The 15,388-nt window shown below is 44.3% G+C and overlaps 1 protein-coding gene across 1 annotated transcript in view; it reads right to left on the bottom strand.

Annotated features, from left to right (window-relative positions):
- The window catches only part of LOC121543035 (glutamate receptor ionotropic, kainate 2-like), a 151,108-nt gene that overhangs the window by 113,933 nt on the left and 21,787 nt on the right, over positions 1 to 15,388 (bottom strand). Inside the window, exons 4-6 of the mRNA XM_045214344.1 lie at positions 11,888 to 12,069; positions 9,356 to 9,409; positions 6,142 to 6,315 (exon numbers count right to left, since the gene is read on the bottom strand). Coding sequence (XP_045070279.1) covers positions 6,142 to 6,315; positions 9,356 to 9,409; positions 11,888 to 12,069 — 410 coding nt within the window. The remainder of the gene's footprint in view (positions 1 to 6,141; positions 6,316 to 9,355; positions 9,410 to 11,887; positions 12,070 to 15,388) is intronic.

Raw genomic sequence — 15,388 nt, 5'->3', positions numbered from 1 at the left:
TTGTGGAAGGCTACCCGAAACGTTTGACCCAAGTTAAAATATTTAAAGGCAATGGTACCAAACACTAATTGAGTGTATGTAAACTTCTGACCCAGTAGGAATGTGATGAAAGAAATAAAAACTGAAATAAATAATTCTCTCTACTATTATTCTGACATTTCACATTCTTAAAATAAAGTGGTGATCCTAACTGACCTAAGACAGGGCATTTTTACTAGGATTAAATGTCAGGAAATGTGACAAACTGAGTTTAAATGTATTTGGCTAAGGTGTATGTAAACTTCCGACTTCAACTGTATATGTAAAACGTTTACATTTTACATTTTAGTCATTTGATCTTAAGATAGCTACGTGAGACAACTACATATCACAGTAAAATATACAAACAATGGATACATAGTGTTTTGCAAAAATAACACATTTTAATACACATCTAAAATCTATTAATAAAACATCTGAGAACATTAATATTTTTTACATACACAATATTGTACCCATAAGCAATAATTTCTGATGAGAAAACACAAATGTGAAACATTTGTGGATATAGCGTCTTGGAAATAAACTCTTCACTTACTCTGTAGACATGGCAATGTCAATCGTTCCTTTTCTCCTGCTTTTCTTTCATCCATCCTCTGACTTTCTTTCCCTCTTTCGCTTTCTCTCTTCCTCTCTCTGTGTATATAGCCGAGTTATCGTTACTCATTGTGTATTTATTCCTTGTGTTATTATTTTTCTATTCATTCCTTGCGCTCAAAGTAGTGAATTCTATCCTGAGTTCAAATGAGAATACATACACTGTGTACAAAACATTAGGAACATCTGCTCCTTCCATGACATAGACTGACCAAGTGAATCTAGGTGAAAGCTATGATCCCTTATTGATCCCCACATGATCCCTTGTTAAATCCACTTCAATCAGTGTAGATGAAGGGGAGGAGACAGGTTAAAGAAGGATTTGTAAGCCTTGAGACAATTGAGACATGGTTTGTGTATGTGTGCGATTCAGAGGGTGAATGGGCAAGGCAAAAGATTTAAGTGCCTTTGAAATGGGGTATGGTAGTAGGTGCCAGGCGCACCGGTTTGAGTGTGTCAAGAACTGTAACGCTACTCGGTTTTTCACGCTCAACAGTTTCCCGTGTGTATCAAGAACGGTCCACCACCCTAAGGACATCCAGCCAACTTGACACAACTGTGGGAAGCATTGCAGTCAACATGGGCCGGCGTCCTTGTAGATTCCATGCCCTGACGAATCGAGGCTGCTCTGAGGGCAAAAGGGGGTGCAACTCAATATTAAGAAGGTGTTCCTAATGTTTTGTACACTCAGTGTATATGGGGGGGAATTGGAGGGAGATTATAAGAGTTAGGTATAGAGTCAGATCCTAAACATGGAGGGAGATATTTCAGACTGAGAGTAGAAGTTTGATAGTGGGATAGAGTAACATGGCTCATCGCTCTCAGGGGAGCAGTGGGATGAGGTATGTAGCTGGCAGCAGTCCCTGGAGGAGAGGAGACCTAGTCAGTTGCATGTGTCTTCCACATTTAACCCAAACCCTCTGAATACGAGAAGTGCGGGGGGCTGCCTTAATCCGCCTGGGGAGCAGTTGTTGTTGGGGGTTAACTGCCCTGCTCAAGGGCAGAACGGCAGATTCTTTCCACCTTGCCTGCTCGGGCAAGTAACCTTTCGGTTACTGGCCCAACACTCTTAACCACTAGGCTACCTGCCGCCCCTGAGAGGAGAGGAGAGGAGAGGAGAGGAGAGGAGAGGAGAGGAGAGGAGAGGAGAGGAGAGGAGAGGAGAGGAGAGGAGAGGAGAGGAGAGGAGAGGAGAGGAGAGGAGAGGAGAGGAGAGGAGAGGAGAGGGGGATGTCAGATTGGGGGGATGGGGGATTGAGGGAGGACGACATGCCAGCCCTGTTTCCAAAATCAAGATTATCACTCCGTTTCCACAGTAACCCATCTCCGGGGACACCTGTCTATGCTGGTACCTGGCGGCGACACCGTGGGGCACGTAGTTATTAATGCAGCCCCGTGTGTCTGTGCAAAAATGCATGTGACAGCGGCTACGCAAACACACAAACACACACATCCGCTACACACACACACACACCTACACTCACACACCCACACACACCATCAGTATGCTACACACAGCCACTACAGCGCCAAAAACAAATGACAGCAGCTCAGCCAGAACACAAAATGGACACACATACTACTGTATGTATATCTCTGTGTTTTAACTGGGCTATAATCTGCTTCCACTGATTGGACTAAATAATTGGATGTTTAACCAATCAGATTCAAGAGGTTTCAATAAATGTTGTGGTATATTATATAATATAGCAAAAGCTTGTCAAATAGTAATCCAATAGGAAGACCTAAAACCATATGGTGTGATGAATGGGATAAAGGATGAGACTGGTCTAGCTTTGGGTCATCTCAGTGGCAGTAGAGCCTCTGGCCTTGGGATAAGAGGGGGGCACTGCCTGTCTCTGCCAGCTACCACACATGCCAACCCAGCTGCCAGAATAATGCCCCGGCATCTTCCACTTCCAAATTCCTCTCCCCGCATGTGGACAGATGCAGCGCCAAATCCCAAATCTAAGACCCTCAGCCACAAAAAGAGCGAGCTGGCCTGAAGTACAGAGAGAAGCAGACGGCCACTGCTTAGATAGAGGAGCTTCATCTGTGGGGTGGAGAAATAGGGTTCAAATGGGGTTCATCACAAAACCAAGATTGAAGAGGAGGCCAATATCTGGTAAAGAAATATCGCCCACTCCCATATGTAGCTCTCACTTCTATTGGAGCGTTGTCACAGCACTGGAATAAAATGTGGATTATCCCAGGATATGAGCTGTCCAGGGTCTGTCCAGGGTCTGTCCAGGGCTGTGTCAGGGGTCTGCTGGCTTGCCAGGGCTGTTTAGGGACTGACCCATTGTTTAACGTCAGATAGAGCGATGGCAATGCATGTCACATTAGAATGACGCCACCTGTCGGAAGACAATGGGGGATGACCCTGCTGGCCATGTCTAGCCAGGGCTGTTCAGGTGTGTTCAGGTGTGATTCAGGTGTGTCCAGTGCTTGTCCAGCAGCCTGCTAACTGGCCAGGGACAGCTCCCCCCTCTCTGGCAGGCAGCAGCCATGTTCACCACCCCTTGCTGCCACTCAGGGAGATCACCCCGGAGATGCCATGGTGACGGCATGATGGACAGATCGATCAGGAGAAGGGGCTGAGCCGAGGGGACGGCTAAGAGAGCACAGAATAATTCATCTCTCAATGTCTCCTCACTATTCTCTCTCTCTCTCTCTCTCTCTCTCTCTCTCTCTCTCCTCCGTTTTCTCAATCTCTCTCCTTCTCCATTCAACCGGTCTCTTTGTCTCTGTCTCGATACTCTCTCTATGTCTGTTTCATTCTTTACATCTGTAAGAGTTTCTGCAAATCTTTCAGTCTGCATTATGATATATGTGGATGGTTGAGTAATGTGATTCCATATGTGTTTGACTGCTGGTATTGAAAAGTATTTTCCCATTTCCGCTAAAGCCGGACATGCAATGATAGCCTACCTGTCAAATCACAAAATGGCATCCCACCCAGTAGCACAGACATGTCCATTTGAATTTGCCCTGGATCTACAGTATGTCTATTTTTCTTCATGGGGAAAGTATTGGTATGATTACCGATGGTGTGGTTGCTAGGTTTCAATTATATGAACACCATTTTATCCTCAAACTCCTGACAAAAACAAAACAGCGGCCAACTACATTCAAATCGTGGGGATATCTATCTGCCCTGACCCAAAGAGAGAGGCGGTTAAAAGTTAATGCCTCCCCTCTCCAACTCAAGACAGGGAGATAAATTGTAGGATGTGTGGTCATGCCTGGGTGTTTTCGGAATCTCCTTGAGATTAGCCTAGCTGCCTCAGAGTGAAACTGACAGCAGCTATAGCAATTAGCAAGGAGGATAAATTATGCTAATGAGCCTGTAGGGCTTGTTAGGTCATTTTCATTATGCGTGTTAAGCCGTGACAGGGCAGGACTTTCTTCTCCAAAGGAAGATTCATTGTAGCATAAAGGAATGAGGTGCAGAATGAAGCGTTATTATACAGCACTGCAGCACACAAACACATCAAAAAAAAAAAAGGGAAGAAGGAGAAAAAAACCTCCTCGGGTGAAAATGAAAATTTGCCGGTTTAATCATTATCCTCTTTGGCACTGGTGTTTGTTTCTGAGGTTTTACAGGCGACAGGAATCTTTCGAGAGTCACAGCCAAATAAGGCAGGCACCAAGATCCACTTTAAGCCGAAATAACAAGGCTGCAACCAAGCTAGGTGGGAGAGGACCACCTCTCTCTAATCTCTCAGAGTGCTCTGTTCTGCAGATCAAACAGTGGGAGAGGAACAGGGATTAAATCACACAGAAAAGTCCAATCTAAAGTGTTAAAAGTTGTTTTAACAAACCTGGTGCCTGGACTAGGATTTGTCTACCCCTTCACACCTTTTTGGTGGATATGATTTTTCCTGTTCTCCATCTACTCTCCATTCTTTTCAACATCATTGGTAGAATAAATTATCCATCCACACACAAACGCACGCACACACAAAGAAATGCACATTTCCATAGTGCTTCAAAAAATACACAGAAAATGGTACCCCAAAAAAGGAGCTGTACTGTATAAAAATAGCTGAGTCTTTGTATTGCTCTGGGTGTAATCTGTCATGATCGCCAGTCCATAAGTTACATCAGCGGTTCAGTACTTAAGCACACAAGACTGTAAATACAGCTCACAAATGAATCCGTTAATCAAACGTTTACAGAACCTTTCGCCATGTCAATATGCATTAGCTGCTGACTGATTGCCATTTGTCTAATGAATCAATCCCCGCCTTCCAACTATGCCATTAATTCCCTGATGAGCGGGGTCACAGCACATTCCTCCACTGGAATAAATCTTGTGATGCCTCTGATCCAAAAATAACAGTCTTATGAGGTAATACTCATCCAGCCTTATAGACTACATAAGGAACAGAGGGGAACACAAACAGCAGATAGAGGGCTTTGCAGTTGTCCTTGCCACTACAAATACTGGAGTGAAGACCTATTGATCTGAGAGAGCTAGTTTATGTACATGAGTGTGGAGGGTGAAGCACCAAGTAAGTTGATTCCTTAGATTTCAATTGACTATGTGTCAGAGAAATACATCAATTATCCTCACAGTCTATTGGAGGCCTCCAGAGAGAAGCACCACCAACTGACCCACTAATCCAACAGAAGGCTCTTACAAAGAGGCAAACAGGTCTAAGATACAGTGCAACCCTGTAACTAACTCTTCAGCAAGCTTCCTTGAACATAAAAGGAAGCTCTCTATCCTCCAGTGGCAAGCCACAGCTATCAATATCCGCTTCCCTCCAACTGGAATCTGACCAGTCAGTCCAGCCACTTGTCACTTTTAGCACCTTAACAGTTGTTCTGGAAACCTAATTCCAGTCATCTCGCTCCCTTTCTCTCGCTCTCTCGCCCTCCTTGTCCTCCATCTCTCTCCCTGTCTCTGGTGAGTTCATATTTTGGCAGTGCTCCCAGATAAGAGAGAGTAGCGGTGTAGCAGGACTGTTGTAGAACAGTCATTACTGGTTGTGTGCTGTTATCAGAGAGGGGTTGGATCCATGCAACAGGAGCCATGTTATCACCCTGGGCTCAGAGCCCAGGGACCCAGGAGGTTGTGTGTTTCAGTCCTCTGGGACAGGCTGGGTGCTCACAGGAAGCATGGCTGTTTCACCACGGCGAATGCATTGGCAACAATCACACACAGAGAAAGCATAATCTATGTCCAAACAACATTCCTGCCTTCCTCCATCAAATGTCTAATGTGATATCTAAATTAACTAGGAATAAATCTAATGGTGGAATGGATTTCTCTGCCACATAGCAGTCCCTATTCCATAGTAATAATATTCATAACTTTGCAGAAGAGAAGAGCAACAAAGAGTTATAGACATATATCCCTATCATAGTAGCGGCTGCATCCAAAATGGAACCCTATTCTGGCCAAAAGTAGCGCACTAAAGGCTATAGGGAATAAGGGTTAGCAAATAGGGCGCTATTTTCGATTGGCCCCATACAGTAGCTGTAGTGATGACTCACCGTCATGAAGCCGTCCAGTAGGCCAGAGTCAGGTTTGGGCGGGGCCTGCAGGCGTTCCATGGACCACTTCTCTATGATGGAGGCCACTTGGCTGTTCTCCGTATTCAGGATCCTAAAGCCAGTCATGTTCACCCCACTGTAACGGTAGGCCTCCACGTCCAGCGCAAACAGGTCCTGACAGGGAAGAGTTAAGGATTCAGGCAAGTAGGAAAATAACATACATAGGCCTACAGTGAGGGAAAAAAGTATTTGATCCCCTGCTGATTTTGTACGTTTGCCCACTGACAAAGAAATGACCAGTCTATAATTTTAATGGTAGGTTTATTTAAACTGTGAGAGACAGAATAACAACAAAAAAATCCATAAAAACGCATGTCAAAAATGTTATAAATTGATTTGCATTTTAATGAGGGAAATAAGTATTTGACCCCTCTGCAAAACATGACTTAGTACTTGGTGGCAAAACCCTTGTTGGCAATCACAGAGGTCAGACGTTTCTTGTAGTTGGCCACCAGGTTTGCACACATCTCCGGAGGGATTTTGTCCCACTCCTCTTTGCAGATCTTCTCCAAGTCATTAAGGTTTCAAGGCTGACGTTTGGCAACTCGAACCTTCAGCTCCCTCCACAGATTTTCTATGGGATTAAGGTCTGGAGACTGGCTAGGCCACTCCAGGACCTTAATGTGCTTCTTCTTGAACCACTCCTTTGTTGCCTTGGCCGTGTTTTGGGTCATTGTCATGCTGGAATACCCATCCACAACCCATTTTCAATGCCCTGGCTGAGGGAAGGAGGTTCTCACCCAAGATTTGACGGTACATGGCCCCGTCCATCGTCCCTTTGATGCGGTGAAGTTGTCCTGTCCCCTTAGCAGAAAAACACCCCGAAAGCATAAGGTTTCCACCTCCATGTTTAACGGTGGGGATGGTGTTCTTGGGGTCATAGGCAGCATTCCTCCTCCTCCAAACACGGCGAGTTGAGATGATGCCAAAGAGCTCCATTTTGGTCTCATCTGACCACAACACTTTCACTCAGGTGTCCTCTGAATCATTCAGATGTTCATTGGCAAACTTCAGACGGCCCTGTATATGTGCTTTCTTGAGCAGGGGGACCTTGCGGGCGCTGCAGGATTTCAGTCCTTCACGGCGTAGTGTGTTACCAATTGTTTTCTTGGTGACTATGGTCCCAGCTGCCTTGAGATCATTGACAAGATCCTCCCGTGTAGTTCTGACTGATTCCTCACCGTTCTCATGATCATTGCAACTCCACAAGGTGAGATCTTGCATGGAGCCCCAGGCCGAGGGAGATTGACAGTTATTTTGTGTTTCTTCCATTTGCGAGTAATCGCACCAACTGTTGTCACCTTCTCACCAAGCTGCTTGGCGATGGTCTTGTAGCCCATTCCAGCCTTGTGTAGGTCTACAATCTTGTCCCTGACATCCTTGGAGAGCTCTTTGGTCTTGGCCATGGTGGAGAGTTTGGAATCTGATTGATTGATTGCTTCTGTGGACAGGTGTCTTTTATACAGGTAACAAGCTGAGATTAGGAGCACTCCCTTTAAGAGTGTGCTCCTAATCTCAGCTCGTTACCTGTATAAAAGACACCTGGGAGCCAGAAATCTTTCTGATTGAGAGGGGGTCAAATACTTATTTCCCTAATTAAAATGCAAATCAATTTATAACATTTTTGACATGCGTTTTCTGGATTTATTTGTTGTTATTCTGTCTCTCACTGTTCAAATAAACCTACCATTAAAATTAGACTGATCATTTCTTTGTCAGTGGGCAAACGTACAAAATCAGCAGGGGATCAAATACTTTTTTCCCTCACTGTATATATAATACGCTAAAGAGGGGTTATAATTGTGTTATAAACAAAGCCATTTCCTCCACTAGGAGCAAAAAGGATGAAGTATAGACTAACAATTAAATAGGAATGCTGATTGTGAATATGCAAGGACATGGTAGCATTGTGAGTTAATGTGTGGTGTCTGTGTGCTCCTCAATTGGAGCTAACACTGGAGTATTGTAAAAGTAAAATCTGGCAGAAAATGGCTGCCATATGTGTTCATCGATGTGGATAGGCTGTTCACTCTGGTGGGAGAATTAAGCTCTCAGTACTGGGTCCCCTCTCTGCCAAACTCAACATTGGAACATGTTAGAACGTCCTCATATCTGTTCCCTCTCCTCAGTCCCTCCCCAACTCCTCATCTTCACTCATGTTCACTTTTCTCATTTCATACATCCTGCAAATGGCTTCGCCAGACTTAATTGCGTTCATTGTGATACACTGAATGGCTTCTATAAAGAGAATGTGGACATTTAGATCTTTCATTTCAAACGTTTAAATGGAAGGATTTATTTTTCTCTTGATGAAAAGCTCAGACAGTGAAAAAAACGGAAGGTTTTAGTTCAAAGGATGTTCATATTCTGGCTGGGGGGAGGGGGTGGGGCAGGAAGAGTCAAAAGAGAAAGTGAGTGTTTTGATCTTAACTCTAGCTAGTGTTAGATGAATGAGAGATATGGCTCTAATAGGAGTAGGACTTGAATAATGTTTCTGACCTGACAACGGGACAGGGAGTGAGTATGAGAGAGAGAGAGGGAGTCAGGGATAATGTAGAGGGTGTGTGTGCATGTGTGTGTGATAATCTCTGCAGAAAGAGAGAAATAGAGCAGCCCTCTGAAGTAGGCCAAGGACCATGTCAGTTACACAACCATGGGGTGTCAGAACTGAACAGCTATCTGACCCCCCCTCTCACGCTCTCTCTCCCACTCCCTCCCTCTCTCTCTCTCTCTGTCTCTATATCTCTCTCTTTCAAGAGAGAAATGAAAGTTGACACTCTCCTCTCTGCCAGATTTCCCTGTGCTCCTCCAGGGAAGGATAGGGAGGCTGTCATTCACTTTCACATTCAATGTTCTTGTTACCCTTGATCATCACCGCACATGAGCTAAACCATTCTGATATCACTTTCTTTCTCACACCTAAGACATAAAATAGATTGTTGCTTTACTTTTGATGCATGAATATTTCACATTTCAGGACTTTTGGATTGGCTGTTAGTCAGTTTGAGGGAAAACATGAAGATTGAAGAGCGACTCTGTTTAGCTCACACCTTCACTGTGTCAGAAGTTTCCAGATGGATACAAAAGCTAGACAGGCAAAATGATGGTGAAGCATCTCGGCAGGCAGTGGAACATACGACTGTACTTTACTTACCAGTGTGGTGAAGATGTAGTGATAATACTCTGTCATCATCCCCATAGCAAGAGCCTAGAGAAAGAGAGAGCGAGAGCGAGAGCGAGAGCGAGAGCGAGAGCGAGAGCGAAGAGAGAGAGAGAGAGAGAGAGAGAGAGAGAGAGAGAGAGAGAGAGAGAGAGAGAGAGAGAGAGAGAGATAGATAGATAGATAGATAGATAGATAGATAGATAGATAGATAGATAGATAGATAGATAGATAGATAGATAGATAGATAGATAGATATATAGAGAGAGAGAGAGACAGAGAGAGAGAGAAAGAAATAGAGAGAGATAGAGAGTGAAAGAGTGAGAGAGAGAGAGAAAGAGAGAGAGAGAAAGAGTGAAAGCGAGAGAGTGAAAGAGAGAGAGAAAGAGAGAGAGATAAAGAGATAGTAAAATCAGATTGTGTGAGTATATAATTGCTGAATGTGTGAATCTACAGTATACATTTTGCAGTGTGTGTGTGAGTAAGTAAGTAAGTGAGTGTGTGTGTGTGTGTGTGTGTGTGTGTGTGTGTGTGTGTGTGTGTGTGTGTGTGCATGCCTGCGTGTGTATGTTACAGAGTTATGTGTGTTTCTGCGATAAAAATATATAAACCTCACATCCACTCTCTTTTAAGCCTGGTGGAACCATCTCCTCCTCCATCCATCCCACCATCCCTGCATACCTCCCTCCCCTCTATCCACCCATCCATCCATTTGCCCTTCAACAGTGAGGGCTCACATTACTCACTAATGACAGCAATTAAGCAGACCTAAAGGCCAGGATACACTCTCATCAGGGATAGAGAGGTAACGCTGTGAGTGAGGAGGATGATTCTACTTCATTCTCTGCCTATGTGAATATACTGTACGCTGATCTCTATCAGAAGTGAGAAAAGTGAAAATAGTTGCAGCTCTCTCTCTCTCTCTCTCTCTCTCTCTCTCTCTCTCTCTCTCTCTCTCTCTCTCTCTCTCTCTCTCTCTCTCTCTCTCTCTCTCTCTCTCTCTCTCTCTCTCTCTCTCTCTCTCTCTCTGTGTCTCTCTCTCTTTCCCTCACTCTATCTGAATTTTGATGATATCACTGCAGACAGACAGATGACTGTGGTCATTACCTTGGTCTGATCAGGGGAAGGCCATGTTTTGCTAACAGAATTACAGACTCCTCACCTCTATATCGCTATAACACCTGTTATAGGGACATTATGTCTTATAGGTGAACATCTCACAAGGCCATTTGAAAAATAAGCCCCTGTTATGGCAGCATTATATTGTGAGTCTACTCTGTGTGTGTCTGTTAGGGACTTTGGCTGAGTGCCCACCCTATTTAAGCGATATAAATGTGGCTTGGTCTCCCAGGCAGCTGGGACAGGTGAGTCGTGCTGCAGTTCTCTGACAGCTTCGCTAAACCATAAGGAATCACAGATGATGATTGTGTAGGGAAATGGAGAGTGATTAAATGGGAAAGGGTCAGGCCAGTAATTGCTGCCGGTGTCAGGTGGGTACGGTAAGTATCCAGGTGGGTTGAAAATACTCTAATCTACTCACCAATAATGCAGCTAGCATTACCACCGGCCATTGAGGTTACATAGCCAATAACGGTGCAGAATGTAAATGATTGTATTTCCTTTTTCAATAAGATGACAACATTAAAATGTTCCTCTTTATTGAATGGACCTGATGGAGTTCTGTGTTTCTTAGCCAATCAGATATCTTCAACCCTATTATACACTGCACTATATCCATGGACACCACAGAGGGATTGGGGAAATCTGCAGTAATTTTAATCTTGTCGTTTAGGGATCAGAAGCAAAATGATATTTTAGCACCTGCATATCATGAGCATTTGGCCAACTGCATATCAACTGTAGAGGTAGGCCTATAGAGGTTAACTTATGAAGTATTTGAAGCTGGATATTTAGCATGCAGACCCACAATGGCACTATGAATGATAAACTACCACCAGTTGTTTATTGTACAGTAGGAGATGGAACTGCAGCTCTAAAGGATATAATGACTGTCATCTCCGAGTGAAATGAGGAGAGGAATCCTTCCCTCACTGAGTCAGGCGGATGTCTTGTAATGAGGAAATCAGAGAAAAGTCCTTCATTACCCCCCATTACCAGGGAGTAGCTCACAAGCCACTAGCTAATGATAGGTGTCCTTGACCTTCATAACCAATCACCAGCTACCACATTTATTAAAAAAGCCAAGTGGGAGAGAGTGAGGGAGAAAGAGTGATTACTAGGTTGAATCATGTTATCTTTAATATTTGATACATCCTGGAAGCAGGAGGAGGAATATGAATGTTTTTAAATTAGTCAGTATAAAACATACTCTTTCTGTTTCAGGTGTAGCTGATATCCTGCATGACTAAAAGGACCTTAGAGGACATTCCTTCTTTCAAGGAAATGTACAAAAAATAACTTTTGCACACAGTTTGACAAAACTTGTCTGAATTGACTGGGGATTGGGACTTCTCACTCATGCACCCACAAACACAGACACACATAATTTCCCCTCCTCACACACACCTGTTTTAGGATCCCGGCAACCATTTCATGGCCACAGTCGAAGATGACGTGGAACTCCTTCCCTCTCTTCATCTCCTTGAGGAGAGGCTTGGCGTCCTTGGTGTCCGCTGGCAACTGGCGGATCTTCAAGCGGATGTTGTAGCGAGACGGAGCCTTTATGAGCTCCTGTAACCGAATAAGACCTTGAGAGGAAACACAAAGAGACAAAAAAAGGAGTAAGTGTGTGTGTGTGTGTGTGTGTGTGTGTGTGTGTGTGTGTGTGTGTGTGTGTGTGTGTGTGTGTGTGTGTGTGTGTGTGTGTGTGTGAGAGAGAGAGAGGGAGAGAGAAACAGCGAGTTAGAGAAAGACAGAGAAACAGAGAGAGTGATTGAGTGAATGAGTGTGTGAGTGATTGAGTGAGAGAGAGAGAGAGAGAGAGAGAGAGAGAGAGAGAGAGAGAGAGAGAGTGGGGGAATTAAGCAATGTACAATGTACAATACATATACCGTTTTGAATATATCATGTTAGTTCCGTTGCTGTTACAAACAGTGCAGGCTCCCCATTTTCCAAAGAGAAACTACAAATATGTATCTATGGTAATTGAAGTTATACTCTGTATTAATTTGACTACCTTGGTTTTAATTAGTAATAGATAAGGAAGCTCCATGAATAGATGTCTAATGTCATTCCAATTTTAATGAAATCCATCCCTCTGTCAACTTGTCTCTTCCATCCTCCTCCTCTCCCTCTTCTTTTCTCTCCCTTCTTTGCACTATCGCACATTTCATTCCACTTCCTTATTTCTTCATCTTTGTCTGTATCCCTCCTGTTCTACCACCACCATCTATTTTTCTCTCAAAGCTCTGTTTTTTTCTGGCGCCACACTGTATCTTACCAGAGCCAGTACCACAGACCTTGATGCCAGAAGAAAACGGATCACAACAGTGTGCATTCCCCTTTGAAAAGGAAACCAAAATGACATCTATCAATACTCCACCAGACTTCATCATCAACATCATCATTCATCACTGATACATTGAATTCACCGCTGCTAAATTATTTCCACCGCTGCAAAAACGATGATTTACATGATATATATATTTCTGCCGATACATGCTTTTAAATGGATAGTCGTTGGCACAATGACTGGAAGTCTATGGGAACAGCTAGCATGTCATTGAGCTAACATCTCAATTCCTACATAGAGATATAGGACAGAGAGCCACTATGGCTGAATAATTCTTACAAGTGTTTCCAGTCCTTCTGTAAGTGCAATCAATAGTCTGTTCCCTGGTTCAGTACCATATAGACCTGCCACAGTAACAGTCACAGTCACAACCATGTAGTTGTTATTTTCTGCAACCTGCAGCCATACAGTCAGTCCCCAGCTGGTTGGCCCATGGCATTATTTGTTTACTTCCTGTTTCTACTTGAGCGCACGGCACCATGGGACACCAGCCCAGCTCAGCTCACAGCCTGCTGTTGAGTGTTGAGCAGCAGCCAGTTCCCAAGCCTTCATTAAATCACTACAACACTCTGTCGCACACTGATGATGATGCCCCACGGCGGTGCCCAGTCGCACGCTGATGATGCGTCATTGTCCGTGACAAAGTGGACACAGTAGACACAGTGGAGGGCTGAGGACCTCGCCCACTGTGGGTCACTATTAACTTAATTCATGCACTGCAGAATACACATACGATGAGGCAGAGACAGGAAGCAGTGTAGCTATGGCTACAGACTATGGCTGTGACTGAAATGGCTACCTATTCCTAGTGCCCCTATAGTGCATGCCCTGGTCAAAAGTAGTGCACTACAAAATGAATACGGTGCCATTTCAGATGCAGCCTATGAATAAGTCCAGCTGGTCTTCTCAATTCTAACAGAAACACTAAGTTAGACTTCATTGCACATCAGCTTGTTTCAAAATGTTCATTACCTGACCATAGACCTTTGACAACAAGCTAAACTGAGCATCAAAGTTAGTTTAAATAGCTGCTTTGTTGTTGACCCCAAAGGTCCATGGTGATCACAGTGAATGTTAAGCAGATGGAGGAGCTTGTGAAAAGCGGTTGTTCTTAAATCAATTAAAGAGTTATGATCGTTTGTTTCAATCGCAATCTATAAATCTGTCAAATATTGGAACGTGCAGTATGTGAATGTGTGTGTGTGTGTGTGTGTGCATACGTGTGTGATGTTTGAATGTGGTCCAATCTGGCTGGGGTGCTTAGTGTTGCGTGAGCTTTCCACTGCAGGAGCAGCGCTCAGTGTTTTACGGTTAGTTAGTTAACATTGATAAAACCATCCTGACACCTCCGACTGCTGCATTTGCTCATCATAAACAACATGTCAGAGTACCGCTTTCTCGCCCTCGCCCTCTCTTTCACACACTTTCCATCTCTCTCTCCCCCCCGCTCACTCTCCATCTCTCTCTCCATCACTCTCTCTCTTCCTCTTTCTCTCTCAGTCTATCTCTTCCTCTCCCCCCACTCAATCTCTCTCTCCCCTCTTCCTCTCCCCCCTCTCCCCCTGTCTATCTCCTCTGCTGTCTCCCGTGCTATTCTACCTGGCTGATTCACCCCCCTTCACCATCCCAACTCTCTGCCTGAGACCACAGCAATCCAGAGAGAAAAATATGGAGAGAGGGAGAGGGAAGTGGTGATCTGTATTGACTGTGTCTAATGCCTTGTGACTGCCTGCTCCAGGATCCATATTTAACTCTGCATGAATATTTCATCCACTCAAAGCGTTTATTAGGGGCCGTCAGGGAGTCTCCTGAGCGTAAAACAGAACAGCCCTTAGATGAATATCCTGTGAGGCGAAGACGCAGCAGCACTAACCCTCTCCTCAAGTATTCCCCTCCAAACTTCCTCAAAGAACCCCTCATAGGGGGAGTGCTTCACTGCAGATCATCCATCAGAGGTAGAGATGTAGCAGTGTGGATCTCAATAGTCTGGTTTCCTGACCTTGTCTCCTTTCCTTTGTCTGCACCAATGTTGAACCACATATAGCGTGTATCTCAATAGTCTAATGGTCTGGTTTCCTGTCCTTGTCTCCTTCCCTTTGCTCAAATGTTAAAATACCTGGGCTCCTTCATCAATTGTATACAATTCCATCCTCTCCTCGCCTCCTCAAAGCATGCATCATTATTGTTTTCACATTTACTATGTTTTCAGATCCGTGCAGATGATGAAGGAAAGGATAGGAGAGGAAGCCACTTTAGCCTATTGTGTGATTCTCCTGGAGGTCTATCTATGGCACAGTGAGTGTTGCATGATGGGAAGTGGGAGGCTGGGAGAACGGAGTGAGTGGAGTAATGGCTGCGTGAGTCACACGCCTCTCCAACAATCTGCTGGTCAAGGTTAATGTAGCCCTGTCTGCATCGCCGGCCTTATATATGTTCCATTAAACGTGTTGAACAAATTGAAAAAAGATTAAAACGTGTTTCCGGTCAAAGGTTTTAATAGTCATTCAGGAATGTGGAAGGAAGGTCTCTGCTTATAAATTGTGGACCACTTTACT

This window comes from Coregonus clupeaformis, unplaced genomic scaffold, assembly GCF_020615455.1.
Source record: "Coregonus clupeaformis isolate EN_2021a unplaced genomic scaffold, ASM2061545v1 scaf0239, whole genome shotgun sequence".
NCBI classification, from domain to species: Eukaryota; Metazoa; Chordata; class Actinopteri; order Salmoniformes; family Salmonidae; genus Coregonus; species Coregonus clupeaformis.
Note: the sequence above shows the minus strand (reverse complement) of the source record. Positions and strands in the feature narration are given on the sequence as shown.